This window comes from Opisthorchis viverrini, assembly GCF_000715545.1.
Source record: "Opisthorchis viverrini unplaced genomic scaffold opera_v5_749, whole genome shotgun sequence".
Classification (NCBI taxonomy): domain Eukaryota; kingdom Metazoa; phylum Platyhelminthes; class Trematoda; order Opisthorchiida; family Opisthorchiidae; genus Opisthorchis; species Opisthorchis viverrini.
In genome coordinates this window covers 43,493-57,537 of record NW_008752422.1, presented here as the reverse complement: position 1 = coordinate 57,537, position 14,045 = coordinate 43,493, and the positions used below count along the sequence as shown (strand labels likewise).

The 14,045-nt window shown below is 43.3% G+C and overlaps 2 protein-coding genes across 2 annotated transcripts; both read left to right on the top strand.

Annotated features, from left to right (window-relative positions):
* Positions 1–219: 219 nt before the first annotated feature.
* Positions 220–9,227, top strand: T265_12055 (hypothetical protein; the record flags this gene model as incomplete). Its single annotated transcript, XM_009178979.1, has 2 exons — positions 220–338; positions 9,140–9,227. The coding sequence occupies 2 exons, from the start codon at positions 220–222 to the stop codon at positions 9,225–9,227; spliced, it is 207 nt and encodes a 68-aa protein (XP_009177243.1).
* A 38-nt stretch (positions 9,228–9,265) lies between these two features.
* T265_15703 (hypothetical protein) lies at positions 9,266–11,041 on the top strand (the record flags this gene model as incomplete). The annotated part of the gene is made up of 1 exon (XM_009178978.1): positions 9,266–11,041. A coding segment is annotated over one exon (1,776 nt), but the record flags the coding sequence as incomplete, so codon positions are not given.
* Between the last annotated feature and the right edge of the window lie 3,004 nt (positions 11,042–14,045).

The following is a 14,045-nucleotide window of genomic DNA, read 5'->3' as shown; positions in this document are numbered from 1 at the left end:
CGCCATATGTACAATGACCCATAGTTTTGGTGTTCCTTGACTTCTGTGGTGCGTTCAGTCATGTCAGTTGGTCGGTACTGTTAACCATACATGCTAACAGGGCAACTCCAGAATTTTGGGAGCCTATGTGTTCCTGTGTGGTGAGCTCTCCAAAAGCTCCCTACAAAAAATCGGTGTTCACTCTTTTCGTCCTTGTTCAAATTCACCATCGACGAAATAATGAGGCAGACAGTGGATGGTTTTCAAAACTTCGGTGTTCAAAACGTTGCTGGTGAGAACTTTTTCGATGTGGAGTACGCAGACGAAATCATCCCTTTCAGTGGAGACGAAGGCGAAGCGTAAGCCCCGTTGATGAAACTGACTATCATCATACCATCTTTCAGTATGCGCTTCGCACCTTTAGGGGGTAAAGTCATGCTACAAAATGTGCAATCTCTGAATTTGCGTCTTACACTTCTAATAGAAGCTTTGGATATTGAAGGGAATTTTAACTTGGTAGTTGTATCAGACATGACGGAAGTGTGTCTGATGATGTTGTTGCATGAATCCTAAAGGCCCAAATCACGTTTGCTAATTGGCGTCACTTGTGGCGCCGAAATGGTATATTAATGGGTCACAAGTGAAGCGTGTACGGGGTTAAAGTATGGCCTGTATTATTAGATGGTTGAGATATGGTCCCTACGGCAGATGATATGAGGGTTTCTCAGGTTTTGATCACCGATACCTCAAAAGCGTTGCTGGCATCGGATAGTGTCAAAGGATTTGTAATGAGGTAATCCGAATACGAGTATTTTGTTGTGCAGCAGGTTCTTCACTTGCGGAAAGCATTTAGCGCCATTAACTGCGGTGTCTTGGTCGTGCATTAAGCACGCCAAAACACCAGATACCGAAACGAGTGTTGTTACCTGTGCCTCCATCACAACGACGCCAACTATGAGGTGAACAATGTTTGATCCAACAGAAGAGTGTGAAAGAGATTACGACGAGTTTAGCTGTTGTTGGTGCGGTCTGCATCACAGGACGGGTCCTCGTGACCCCTGCTGCACTTGACTGAAAGCAATGCAGAAGTACTGGCCAGTCGATGTCAGGGGAGTTGGTGCTGTCAATTTCTAACCAGATTGTCTTGTTGAGCACTTAGAGGTAGGCTAGATTCAGTTCCCCTCCCTCACCCGCTGCTTCCTCTTTTTTTTCACTCCAATACTTAAAATATGATCACGTAAAATTTGTGGTTGTAGGGCGGTGGCCATCAACTCTTACGTTACTGTCTCTGATGACGATGACGTTGATGATGGCAGGCAATGCAGGTTATTGGGAAAATTGCCAAAGGCTCTACATAGGCGTAGTAGAGAGTGGAAACTTCACTTTTCTCAGATTCTCTTCGGAAATTTAGCTGTACGATTTACCACACAACGTAAAGATTACAATCTCTGTACCATCTACCGTATTAGAGGTCTTTCTGTGGATGCATTCTTTCCTGATGCGTAGTACATTCTCGGGTGGTCAGAAACCCGCAAGTAGCGAGTCCATTTGGAATCAGGAAGGATTTGGGTTTTTGTTCTCCTTGGAGTTCCCAAGCTACGTAATGTTCACGTTTCTCAGTACGAAAGAAGTGGTTGTGGAGATCATCTTGGCGTTTCAGTATCGAATGATCTTAATTACAGGAAGAAATCTAGATTTCAAACTTCGTGCTATAAGCACCATCCAAAAACCTTTGTTTTTTGGACAGTGGGATTCCTAATGAAATTGAAGTGAATTTTTAGTTCCAGAGATCGGTAACGTGAAGAATCTGAGCACAAGTCCCCTCACCTTTATGACGTTTCCTGAAAGCCAGAACTACTTTGGCCTATCCAAAATCCTTTAGAAACCACTGATTAGTTAGCATGCTGGTGCAGCAGCTGATTCATAAAACAAGGTGTAGTATGAGATAGAGGAAACCCGTTTGTCTAGGGATGATTGTATCTTGAAGCAAAAACAACCTGAATACCATTAATCCCTGTCCGTAAAATCGGCATTGAACTGCACGGCTGCTCGTTCCGGTTCAAAAATACGGACCAACCACCGGTCTCACGTGCCCTTACGCATCCTGACAATAATGTCTTCTCCATCCTAGATGATGACAAGGTGCAGTTAACTACTCCTTTTTAGCGCTGTCGCCACGTTCTTCATGTAAGTTCAACATGACTGTTGGAATAGTCTCGCCACTGTAGGCCCCACTAATCGCGCGAGGACTTCAGTTAGCCCCGTGCACGTCACACTTGTGTGGGAAAAGCAGTCGACACATTTGTTCCCATAGCCAAGTATTAGCACCTTGGTTGTTGGCCTGTTCGCTGAGCTCGGTACTCGGCTGCAAACCTTTCACCACCAATCGAAAAGAACACCAACCAAGCAGCGCACCAGAGCTACCCATATTTCACAACATTGTCATTGGCATGTTGTGTTAGGTCGAGCTAAGCAGTTGATCAGCTGTGTCAGCCAGACCGGTGACAATGGTGAAGCTTGTGGTTTCCACATCAATGCCAAACAACCTCAAGCTGCCGTTTATTATGAAATTCACCATGAAGTGTGAATATACAAGCCTGGAAATACGCTCATATATATATANGCACCCCACTGACAGTGCTGGATTTATGCACCAATTTACCAGCTCGCGCGTGCAATGCGCAGCTACCTCCCCCTCCCCCCAAATCATCGGTGAACGAAACTGCGGCAGCTACAACCACTGTTCGACGAGTACGCGGTTATTACAGCTGACAATTATGATGATGATGATGATGCTATCAGAGTTTGGTCTTCTGTTGCCCATACCAGATGCTTGACGAAAACCATATTTTGCTCGGGTACACTTGAAGGCACTCATCATCTGGGTCCTATTTGTTCATCGATTCTGCACGGAGGAATGAACAAAACTTTGCCAGTTTTTCAGGAAGGTGTGAAGCTCACGGATAGCAAAAACCGACGCATAATTTTGTTACAGGAGAGGAAAAACCTGTGGGCTGTTGATTCGTTCAGGTGAGTTCCCATCCTCACCGGGTTCTGGCATACACCTACTTCATTTAAGAATGTTGTGAAGGCCTCTAAGAATGGTACAAATATTTCTCACAGTTACAACTGAGCCATGAATGCGGCTAGACAATGGTGCTCGAAAAGCAAATTTTTGCACCTAATCCTTCTAGAATTCCCGGGACAACCAACATACTCAAACCGCGAAACTCTGTGTGCTGAGACGGCCGAACAATGTCGCTGATCATTCGGAACTTTCATTCAGGTTTGACCCTGAGCAAAGTTAAATCACTATTCTCCGGGTAATGTGCGCCTGATGTACGAAGTGCGTCCCCGATTGTTAACCAAAGCAATTATATTTTCAGAAAAGTCGACCACCTTAATCAATTATGAATTGGACACGATTTCGGTACGATTCCGAAGTAATTTAGTTAAATTTCAACTTCAAATGTCCCCAATTAGCGAAGAATACTACACCTCAGTTCATGCAAGCATTTGCAGAAAACCGCCGCATCAGTCAACCACGGTCGGATCGGTACTCGGACTGCGAGCCAGCCAATAAACGACGTTGATGCCGGGGAGACAAAAGTCGGCCGTCTTGTTGGATTTTGATGTTGAGGTATCACAGGTACTCGCCTAAGGAATCAGAAAGTCATTCAATGTTATGGTTTGTTATTCGGCCGCCTGCTTCAGTTTTCAGTCTTCCCGTCAGCAAACGAAACCTCGACGACTGAAGTGTGCCAACAGTAAATAATAAAATATACCTTTTTTGCGCTAAACTTCACACCGCTGTCTCTGGACGTGCCACTCTATTCATGAGATTGCCGATAAGTCTTTGACAACTCACGACAGGTTTCTCGTTTTCTGTTCTGGTTCACCAGGTGGGCGCGATCCCCAATTTGCTGTCAACTTTACGTTCAACGGGAACTCAAATTGGACGAAATTCTCCGAATACTCTCATTTTCACACGCACTTGGTTCTAACGAGAGTCTCAAACGAATTCAGGTGTCTCGTGTGCAGCACATTGAGTTGGAGAATAACATTACAAGAGGCATGTTCGGCTGGATTCAACTGAATCTTCCAGTATAGTCAAAATGGCATGCAAATAAGAGTATTTGCAAATTCAAGATCAAACTCTTTTATAACCAGGGAAGAAGGATAAAAGTGTCACCAGGAACGCGTATGCGCTAGGAAAGAGCAAGTATATTATCCCACTTGCTTATTAACCCGGCACCAGATAACCAGTGAGAAGAAAACGTTCAGTTTGTAACTTCGACTATTTTCCGGGACGCCAGATGTGCTTTCGGTTTCTGACGTCTTGGTATGTCTTGGTATCTACGCCAGGGTCCACGCTAACCTACAATATCATTCTAGAATTCGTACATGAATTACGAAATTCAGTACCTCAAAGTTTCTATACTCAAAGATTCAAAGCCATGGATCTTACTGTTAAACTCCACTGGTGTAGATGAAGCTTACCTGAAAACGTGGATCTTCAAAACTTGTGGGTAGGTATTGCACATAATGTATGGTCATTTGAAATACGGCCCCAAAANTGCACATAACGTATGGTCATTTGAAATACGGCCCCAAAAATAGTCTGAAAAGCAACCTTGTTCCATTGCATAAGCCTCAGTTGTTCCCATGTTTCTTTGCTGCGTACAACTGGCAAACTAACTAACAGGCAAAGATGATAAACCAAACTCTGCCGAACAAAGCTAGCACAGATTAGAAGCTATTTAGAGTAGGAAAGTACACCTTGACAACATTATTTACCGCACCTACACAAATCGGCTATGATTCTTCTCCGTTCTTCTCAGGCACATCGTTGATGTGCGCCAACAGATTACAGTCGCTTACCTAGGATCTAGTAGCCAGTTTCTGGCTGCCCAATAGACAAAATATACAAAAATTACAGTGTGACAACAAACCACACTTGGCATCCTTCCTCACGACTTGTTCACTCAAATTTGACGTTATTCCATTTATCCCTTCACGATTATTCGTGTTTGTCCATACCATCAGACCAGACTACCATCCTCATTCCCACCATACCGACGCACCTCTCACTACACGATGAACTTCAAAACAAATAACTGAGTTTGTATTTGCCCAAGACGTAAGTAGATTGGCTGGGCTTGTCATCGAAACCTGAGCACCATTCATAGGCCACAACCTCGAGTGTTTTTGAAATGGGAGAATAAAACATTAACCCCAAGACTAGATGAGAAATGCTCTACGGGAACTGATGTGGATACCAGGTTTAAGTATTTCTACTTCAAAAGCTATTTATTGTCAAACTGGGGTTATGCAGCAAGAAATCAGTTCCCTTCACTTGCTTCATACCTTAATACATCGTGATTATGTCAGTTGTCAGGTTATTTTTTTATTTTGCGAGATATGTGACGGAATATTTCGCTACGAAATCCCCAGTTGACTAACAGCAAACGAAGCCCTAACCGTATTGCACATGTAGATACGGATGTACGCGTACGACAGCATAACCGCAAGCTGCCCATCGATCGTATCGATCGGTACGCAGTCAAGTTTGTTTGTCTCAACGGAACTGTGCTTTCACTTGCGAACCAAGTTCTTGGTGGCATGCGACTGACTGCTGTATGTTTGCTACGTATGGTGTGTAGTGATTAATTCATCCGTTTCGATAGTAGCACTTTGTTTAAGAAAGGGTTGGTTGCTCCAAAAAGCGCGTCCCAATTTAATGAGTTCACAACATTGAACTGAGCTCGAGATAGCTCAACGATTACGACGCGAGCTTACTGACCGGAAGGGTAGACATATCGACTGCTTCTATCTAGGTTTGGGCATCCTGGCATTATCTCAGTCCTCGTGCATCCTTTGGGTGGTAGGATAGCTCGGCACCGAAAGCGTGTTACAGCTAGACGATTACTACTTATTGTCAGTGTAAGGTTGAACTGAAAGTGGACACGTGATTCCGGATTCGCTTATAAGGTCGAATTATGGCGACTTATCTGGTAGAGGATGAGCAGTAGCACATGCGATCTCTTCAACCAGCTGGTTGACATAAACCAGGGGGAATACGAAGGTATTCCGAACACAAAACGGACTATGCATTAGGTGACAAGGTGTAGACCACCTCGAGGTAATTGTATTTGTAACGCTTGGAACAGATTTCTTCAACTCGGTGGATACGCCAATTTTCTATCACGATAAAATCTAGTCCTTGTGTGCGTGCGTCATCCATCTTAGAGAGGAAAAATATTCTTCGATCGCACTGAGGCTCGTGTGACTTGATTTTCGAAGCTCACCGATGTAGCGGTTGAGAAATTACGTTTGAAATTTCAGTTCTCTCCGGCGCTATAATAAGCCACGAAAAACATAGCCAGTGGTTCAGAAAATGGATGATTAGGACAAATGTTCTTTATAGTCAGTTTGGGAGTATCTTTCTTCAAGATATTGCTCTTTGCATGGTTCCTCTAGAGGTCCTGAAATTTTGTGAGCATACATAATCCTTGTTATAATGTTTAATGTACTTCTGTGACACTGGAAGTCTCATTATTATGAAATTAGAGCACTATACTCATGTGCTGTGATCGAGACGCTTTGAAGAATAAATAACCCGGTAGTGAGAACGACAAGAATGTACTGGTTTGCCGTCATTCACTTTCGTCTCTCAGTGCTATGTGGATAAGTAGTCACAACCTTAGCGAAATACACACATTTGCAAACACATTTAGTTTCTCGACAGACTCACCTGGAAACCAGCTGGATATTTCGTTTATGATTATGACCTGAAGTTGTTTCCATGTCCAAATCTGATCAAAACTTAATTCATTAGAAAACTGCAAGCACAACCACGCGGCCGTAACCGAGACACAGTACAGACCACCAAAGCCTATGGGAAAGCCAACAGTGACAATGCTATACTACTCAAAAACAACAAACAAATCAATCAGTTGGAAAGGAGTTTGGAAGCGATCGAGAAGTCATCTTTTCAGAAGTGCTTGGTACCAGCTGTTTTCCAAGCCCTTGTGAAACAAAGAAAGGAGTTGGAAGCGATCGAGAAGTCATCTTTTCAGAAGTGCTTGGTACCAGCTGTTTTCCAAGCCCTTGTGAAACAAACAATTCTCTTCTAATGGGACTGATCCTCACCATGCAAACTTCAGCTTATATCAAGTAGGATGAATCGCCAATCACTACACTTGTTCCAACCTAAGAACTTGTAACTCCGTAGTGCCTGAAGGAGTCTTCAAACACATATCACAGAGTACTCAAAGGACGGCCTCCATTAAAGTTGAATAATTACTCTCGCCTGTTCCGCCATTTGAAACGGTCGATTAATTGTAAGACTATTCTCAGTGAGGACATCACCCACGTTTTCCAGCTGAGAACGTCTTACTCTACGCAGAAACCATCGGCTGCAACTTTGAAGGCAGTGATCAGAAAAGGATAGGTGATGTCGCTACCCGTGACTCTTCAAGTCAGACACAACCTGGCACTTCTCTGTACGGGACAGACACCAGTCCGTGATGTGCACGGTGGTGTTCTACTTTACAAACGTTCTATTATTGGAGTTATTTTGCTCCAAAATCTCAGGTTATTTGTTGAACCCTTTATTAATATGTATCACAAGCTTTTTGTGTCTGTCTGAATACACTGAACTTTCCTTAGATGCTTCAGTGACCAGACACTCCCAGTCAACTGATTCGTCGTATCATTGTCAACAAACGAAATCTGACAGGACCTCGATTCTACACAGTCAGATTATACTGATTCGTCGATCATTGTCTACAAACGAAATCTGACAGGACCTCGATTCTACGCAGTCAGATTATACACGTACCTAAGGAGAGGATTTTCCTGAACATATCTTCGTAACGAACATCTGTCCGTGAGATTTAATCGTCATGCATAGACGGGCTAGACCGCCACACATACCGAGTCATACCGTACCGAAAAGTAATGTGTTCATTTACTTGCCACTCAAATGAGACGATATAGGGGAAAATACCTGTCATAAGATTAATTCACCTTCGATGTAAACCCATTCAGATAAATACTCAAGGCTCATTCTAACCGCTAGTAAGTTCGCATTGCTGGCTAAGTGAACCACTTCGTTCAACACATTTGTCACCCGCATAAATTTATTAGCCCACTTATATTTTCAGTGCAAATACACTGGCGGAAAGGGATGGTGTTTCTCGCAAACAGTGACGTGGCACCTTTCAAGAGTTCATCAAGAACCAGCTAGACAACTATTTACAGCACGGTCTACCACACACCTACCCCAGTTTCAGCGATTACTTGACATGTGATTAAAACAGGCCATCTGTGTGACACAGAAAGCTCATTCTCGGTCTTGTTACACAATATGCAACAGGGATTGCTGAAGCCTTACTGTTCAACTTCAGTAGGCGAACCTTGCACGTCAGTAACTGGTGCTTTCCCTAAAACAAACCCTATACCCCACCACTTGTAGAATAACCTGTTGTTTTACTCACCACCTGTTGCTATGTTTCTATTTTGTAAGCACCACATGTCCGCAGCTGGCAGAAATGAATGGAATGTTGATAGATCGTGGAACGGACTAACTGAACTCAAAGTATTAAAATACTATAGCCAGGTGAAATTTGGATGGAAATCTCACCTTATGGGCGATAACGGTGACTACAGTTTAGGGAGTCTAGGTAAGCACCTTAATCTCAAACTGGGTATTACATTTGGTTCCGGTAATCTATCCTGGTGCAATATATCTTGTCTTTGAATCTGCAAAGGGTAAAGCGCATGATATTTACGAATTCGGATGTGCAACACAGTTACGTGAAGTCACGTGTATGGTTAGTATGCAAGTCTAGGCAGACAGGAGAGCGACATGACATGAACCTGCAAGTGGTCTGCTCACTGATTACGCTCAAGAACAACAAGAGGTCGAACGAGGCCGGTCGCACACACTATCAATGTGAATTCAACAATATAATTCGCGCGGAAATAATCATAGTCGGTTGATACAGCCTACAACTAGTAAGCTCTGGTCAGACCACCATGTGTCCCGTTTTCACAGGTACCAGTCACCCAACTGATCTCATAGCGACTTCTCTACGCTAGGATCTTGTGGCGAATCAGTCATGAGCGAAGTATATGTCGTTCTCTGGTTCGTTAGAAATATTCCACAGCAATTCAACCTCAATCAATTGGGTGAGGCACAACGTGATTGGTCGATTCTATGGTTCCGCGTAGAGGATATATAACATGGAATGGATGGTGAATCGCACAGGATATTTATACCATGACTATCATCGGGATCGATCTGGGGACATCCAACACATGCGCTGCTTTTTTCAGGGACGGGAAGCCAGAATTAGTTTTCGATGTTTCATGTGGAGATCGTGTTATCCCCAGTTATGTTGCTTACGATGGAAATGAATGGATGGTGGGTCCGACTGCGAAGCATAACTCGCTGGACAACCTTAAAAACACTGTGTTTGAGGCAAAGAGATTAATTGGACGTCTATATGCTGACCCAGAGGTGACAAATCGCATGTGGCTGTGGCCATTTGAAATAGTGAACAGGGATAGTGTACCCCACATACGCCTCGAAAAACAGGTATTTTCCGTGGAATTTATTCAGTCGAAGCTCTTGGAATATGTGAAGCACTGTGCTGAAAGTCAGCTAAAGGAATCGGTCAACGAGGCCGTAATCAGTGTGCCAGCCTATTTTAGTTCAGACCAGCGCGATGCAACGAAGCGAGCTGCGAAGATGGCTGGGCTATCTGTACGCCAGCTCATTCACGAACCAACGGCGGCAGCTATTGCTTATGGCTGGAAATGTCAGAGTAAGTCCGATCGAACTGTGCTCATCTACGATCTCGGCGGGGGTACATTTGACGTTTCAATACTGAAAATAACCGGTCGGTCATACTCCGTCCTGGCTGTCAATGGAGATATTAGTTTAGGTGGTCGGGACATTGACGAAAATATGGTGAAAAAATTTGTGGAAGAAGTAAAGCCTCGCAGGGACATCACCAAGGACTGCAAAGCCATTTTTGAACTTAGAGAAAAATGCGAGATAGCCAAGCGAACTCTCACATGCAATGTTAAAACCAAGCTGTTTGTGGCTGATTTGGGAGGCAAAATTGACTTTAGGCGTGATTTGTCCCAGGCCGAGTTTGTGCAACTTAATCAAGAAATATTCAACCGAACGCTAGATATAGTGAAACAGGCACTTTCCGACGCGAATTTGGAAAAAGATCAAGTGGATGAAGTCTTGATGGTTGGTGGTTCGAGCCGGATTCCTAAAATCCAGCAGATGCTTGTTGAATTTTTCGGACGGGATTGTTTGAATAAGTCGCTTAATCCAGATGAGGTCGTGGGACAGGGAGCGGCTATTTTGGCAGGCAGTTTAGAAAATGAACCTCCTGAAGAAACAAGGGGATTTGAGCTATTCGAGGTAACCCCGCGTTCACTGGGGACAGACATTTTAGGAGGCGTTGTGAGTTGCGTAGTTAAACGAAACACACGACTTCCATGTAGGAATCAGGAGAGATTTATCACCACTTTTGATAACCAAACGACGATCACAATCAGCATTTATGAAGGGGAGCGTGTTCTTCAAAAGCATAACAACTTGCTCGGTACGTTCAGTCTAACTGGAATACGCGCCGCAAAAGAGGGTGAAGTTAAAATACTGGTGAACTTTGAACTGGACGAATCTGGTTGCTTGACCGTATCAGCTGAAGAGACAGAAGGCAGCAGGAGGAACCAAATCGTTATCCAGCGAGCACAACGTCAATCAGGGGAACGCGTGGTGGAACGTGCAACATATGGTGCAGAAGGCCATGAGGAAGAAGACAAGAAGCATTTGGAACGTCGCGAACGATGGAATATCGCCTATCGCAGTATTTTTCAGATGAAACGAAACATCGAGGCAAACATTCCCGAACCACGGAAAAGTGTCCTTTTAGAAAAATGCGATGAAACTGCTCGGTGGTTTCGTGCCAACGAGCTTGTGGACGATGACGTGTGGAAACCGAAAATGGACGATTTACATTCACTATGTGGCATATGAGGAAATAAGACTATCTCGATGACAGCTTGTATGAGAAAGTCCTTCAACACCTCTTGTTTTATGAACAGTTTACTTGTCCAGTCCTTTGATTACGAAGCATGGTTCACTATTAAACTGTATCCAATGTCTGATAGACCGATATTTCCATTGCAGAAACCTTGTATATTTTGGAATTATTAATCCCCGTCACAACAGGTTTGAAGTAATGAACAAACAGTTCTTCACTGAGCGATTGGCTGGTCACTCAACCAAAATATTCGACCACGGGTAGACGACAGTGTATGGGTCATTAGGATGCCTGAGGCATCTAGCAGCACATACAAAAACAGCTTCTCCGGGAGTACGTCACATAAACTAAAGCTGCATACAATAAACGGGGGCACCAGAAGCTTGACAAGCTCTGCACATCAAGGGTCATGTTAAATAGTAAAACAGTTATGACCAGTTCACTTGAAATTCCGGATGAGTGGTTCTTTGTTTTAAACCTTTTCGAATCTGGACAGTAAGCTGTATTTTGAGTGTGAGGTGGGTGAGCTTCCGGATAAGAGGATGCGCGAAATTCTCCAGGCGTACTTCAAACGACTACTGACTTAGGCTAATAACTATGCTTATTCCGAGAGGTAAACTTAAATGTGGTAGCCGTTAGCGTTAACTGTCATCAACAATGCACTAGTAGTATACATTTGTTCCTAACTGCACTGAAAGAAGAGAATGGACCAGTAAACGGCAGAAAAGAGAAGGGGGCCTAATACAGAAAGCGACCACACCTGCAAACACCAGTGAAGTAAAAAAAATTTGAGCAGCACGTATAGTTAGATACACTAGTAGTATACATTTGTTCCTAACCGCACTGAAAGAAGAAAATGGACCAGTAAACGGTAGAAAAGCGAAGGGGGCCTAATACAGGAAGCGACCACACCTGCAAACACCAATGAAGTAAAAAATTTGAGCAGCACGTATAGTTAGATGCCATCTTCGAGAAATCCGCCTAGCACACTCTCCAGACACAAAAACAAAATTCTCGGTAGCACTTAATCTAGGAATGTGCCTGGTCCTGGGAAGATGGACCAACCTGACCCCAATCAAAGAGGCTCAACCATCCCACAGCATTCATTCAGGCAGTATCTCCCGTAATTTCGATCTGCCATGTTTTGGCTTGTCCTCCAGGAACATTCGGCCAGAAAAGGTTCTGATTAAAAGCAGTTCGACAATACACTTACGGCATTTGGGGAGGCATACTGCAGGTCTCTGATATGTTCACTCCAATGGCCGACTTGCAGCCAAAGTCAATAAACTGATCGAACATTAGTAGCACTCAATCGTAGTTGCGGAAAAGTATTTGACAGGAGCGGTTTGGGGAGGTGCAGGTCTCTGATATGTTCACTCCAATGGCCGACTTGCAGCCAAAGTCAATAAACTGATCGAACATTAGTAGCACTCAACTCAATTTGCGGAAAAGTATTTGACAGGAGCGTGGTTGACTACCGAATCTGCCTATATATATATATATATATATATATATATATATATAATATCCATTTAGTATGACATAAAAATAAGCCAAACGCCTCTCCTTGTTCTAATGTCTGGGAAATTTGAAAACTGAGATGCCTTTAGAACGAAAGCTTTGGAATAATTTATTTCGTCAGCCTTTTTGGATGAAGGTGGATACCGTGACTTCAGAAATTGGATGCGACTTATTGGTGATATTATTTCTTCTTTGGCTACTTCTTGGCAGTCTGCTTAAGCGGGTGTGTCCTTCGCGAGAGTACTCTATCTCTCTCAAGTCTCATAGAGGCCACGGAACAGAATGGTTGCCTTGGCTCCAGTTCTGGGGGATTTCTCGCGTTTGTATTCCTATACTATCGTATATAATTCAAACGGGTGTCGCTGTGACGAGGGCAGGCTGTCTAATAATTTAACGCCACATAGATAGGCCGACATCGATCAACTCATAACAGTCTATAGTGTTATTTCCACTAAATCAGGTCCAGTTAGAGAAACCCAGCTGAACGGAAAGATCGTTTGTTCGGATGATGAGAAGGATAAATCACCAGGGGGTATTGACGAATTATCCTATCAAGATTGCCGCCCATAAAGAATGCTTCCAATTGAATTGGAATTTGGAGGTTGCCTCAATCCAATAATATCGGATAATATTCACATATAGGGTATTTCTTGGTACGTATCCGACCAAAATGGAAGCGCCAATACAAATTTGAAAATGTACTTTTTGCAAATGACGAAGATATCATGAGTGCTTATTGACATTCAAAATTTGGTGGAAATGTCGTCTCCGTTTAACAAGACTCACCTTTGTTAGGGTGACAGAATTCAGTGGTCGCTAGGATTCGTGACTTAGAAGAAAAAGCATTTTAACTTAAAGATTACTCTAAATACTATGCAAACAAGTTGTATACAAATTAGACTAGGAGGTAGGAATCCATTTGGAATTGCTCCACCGCTCCGTTATTTGCAACGCTTGAGGAGGTAATTCTTCATTGTAGTCCTCATAATTATTTTAGGCGCCATAATTTTCTTGATTCCGAAAACCTTTATCTGAGAACTACGACCAATGACACCTATTTCTCAAGGATGATAAATGGTGAAGGAAGTTCAGAGGAGTGAGTCGCCACTTGAAGGATGAATTGCTGTCTGTTCACTTGGTTGGCTTTAGTGCACCCCACCGAGCTGCCTAACAATCCTAACACAATGTCGCCATTTTTGAAGGGATCCCAAGACCATTGCATTGTTGACAGAAAACTTTATAACGTTATACTTTTGTTTTTAATAGTAAAATACCATTTACCAGGCTTCAGTGACTTACAGTTGTTTGGTCTGAAAATATTTTAAACCAGTCTGGAACCTGGACAGAGTCGTGAACTTTTAGGCTTCTGAATTTTTGTTGTTTTTCTGAGTTTGTGTTCATGCTATACACTCAACTGGTCGCGTTCACAAAACTGTTGCTTTTTCTCCTGGTTGATGCAGTGTGCCATGTTCA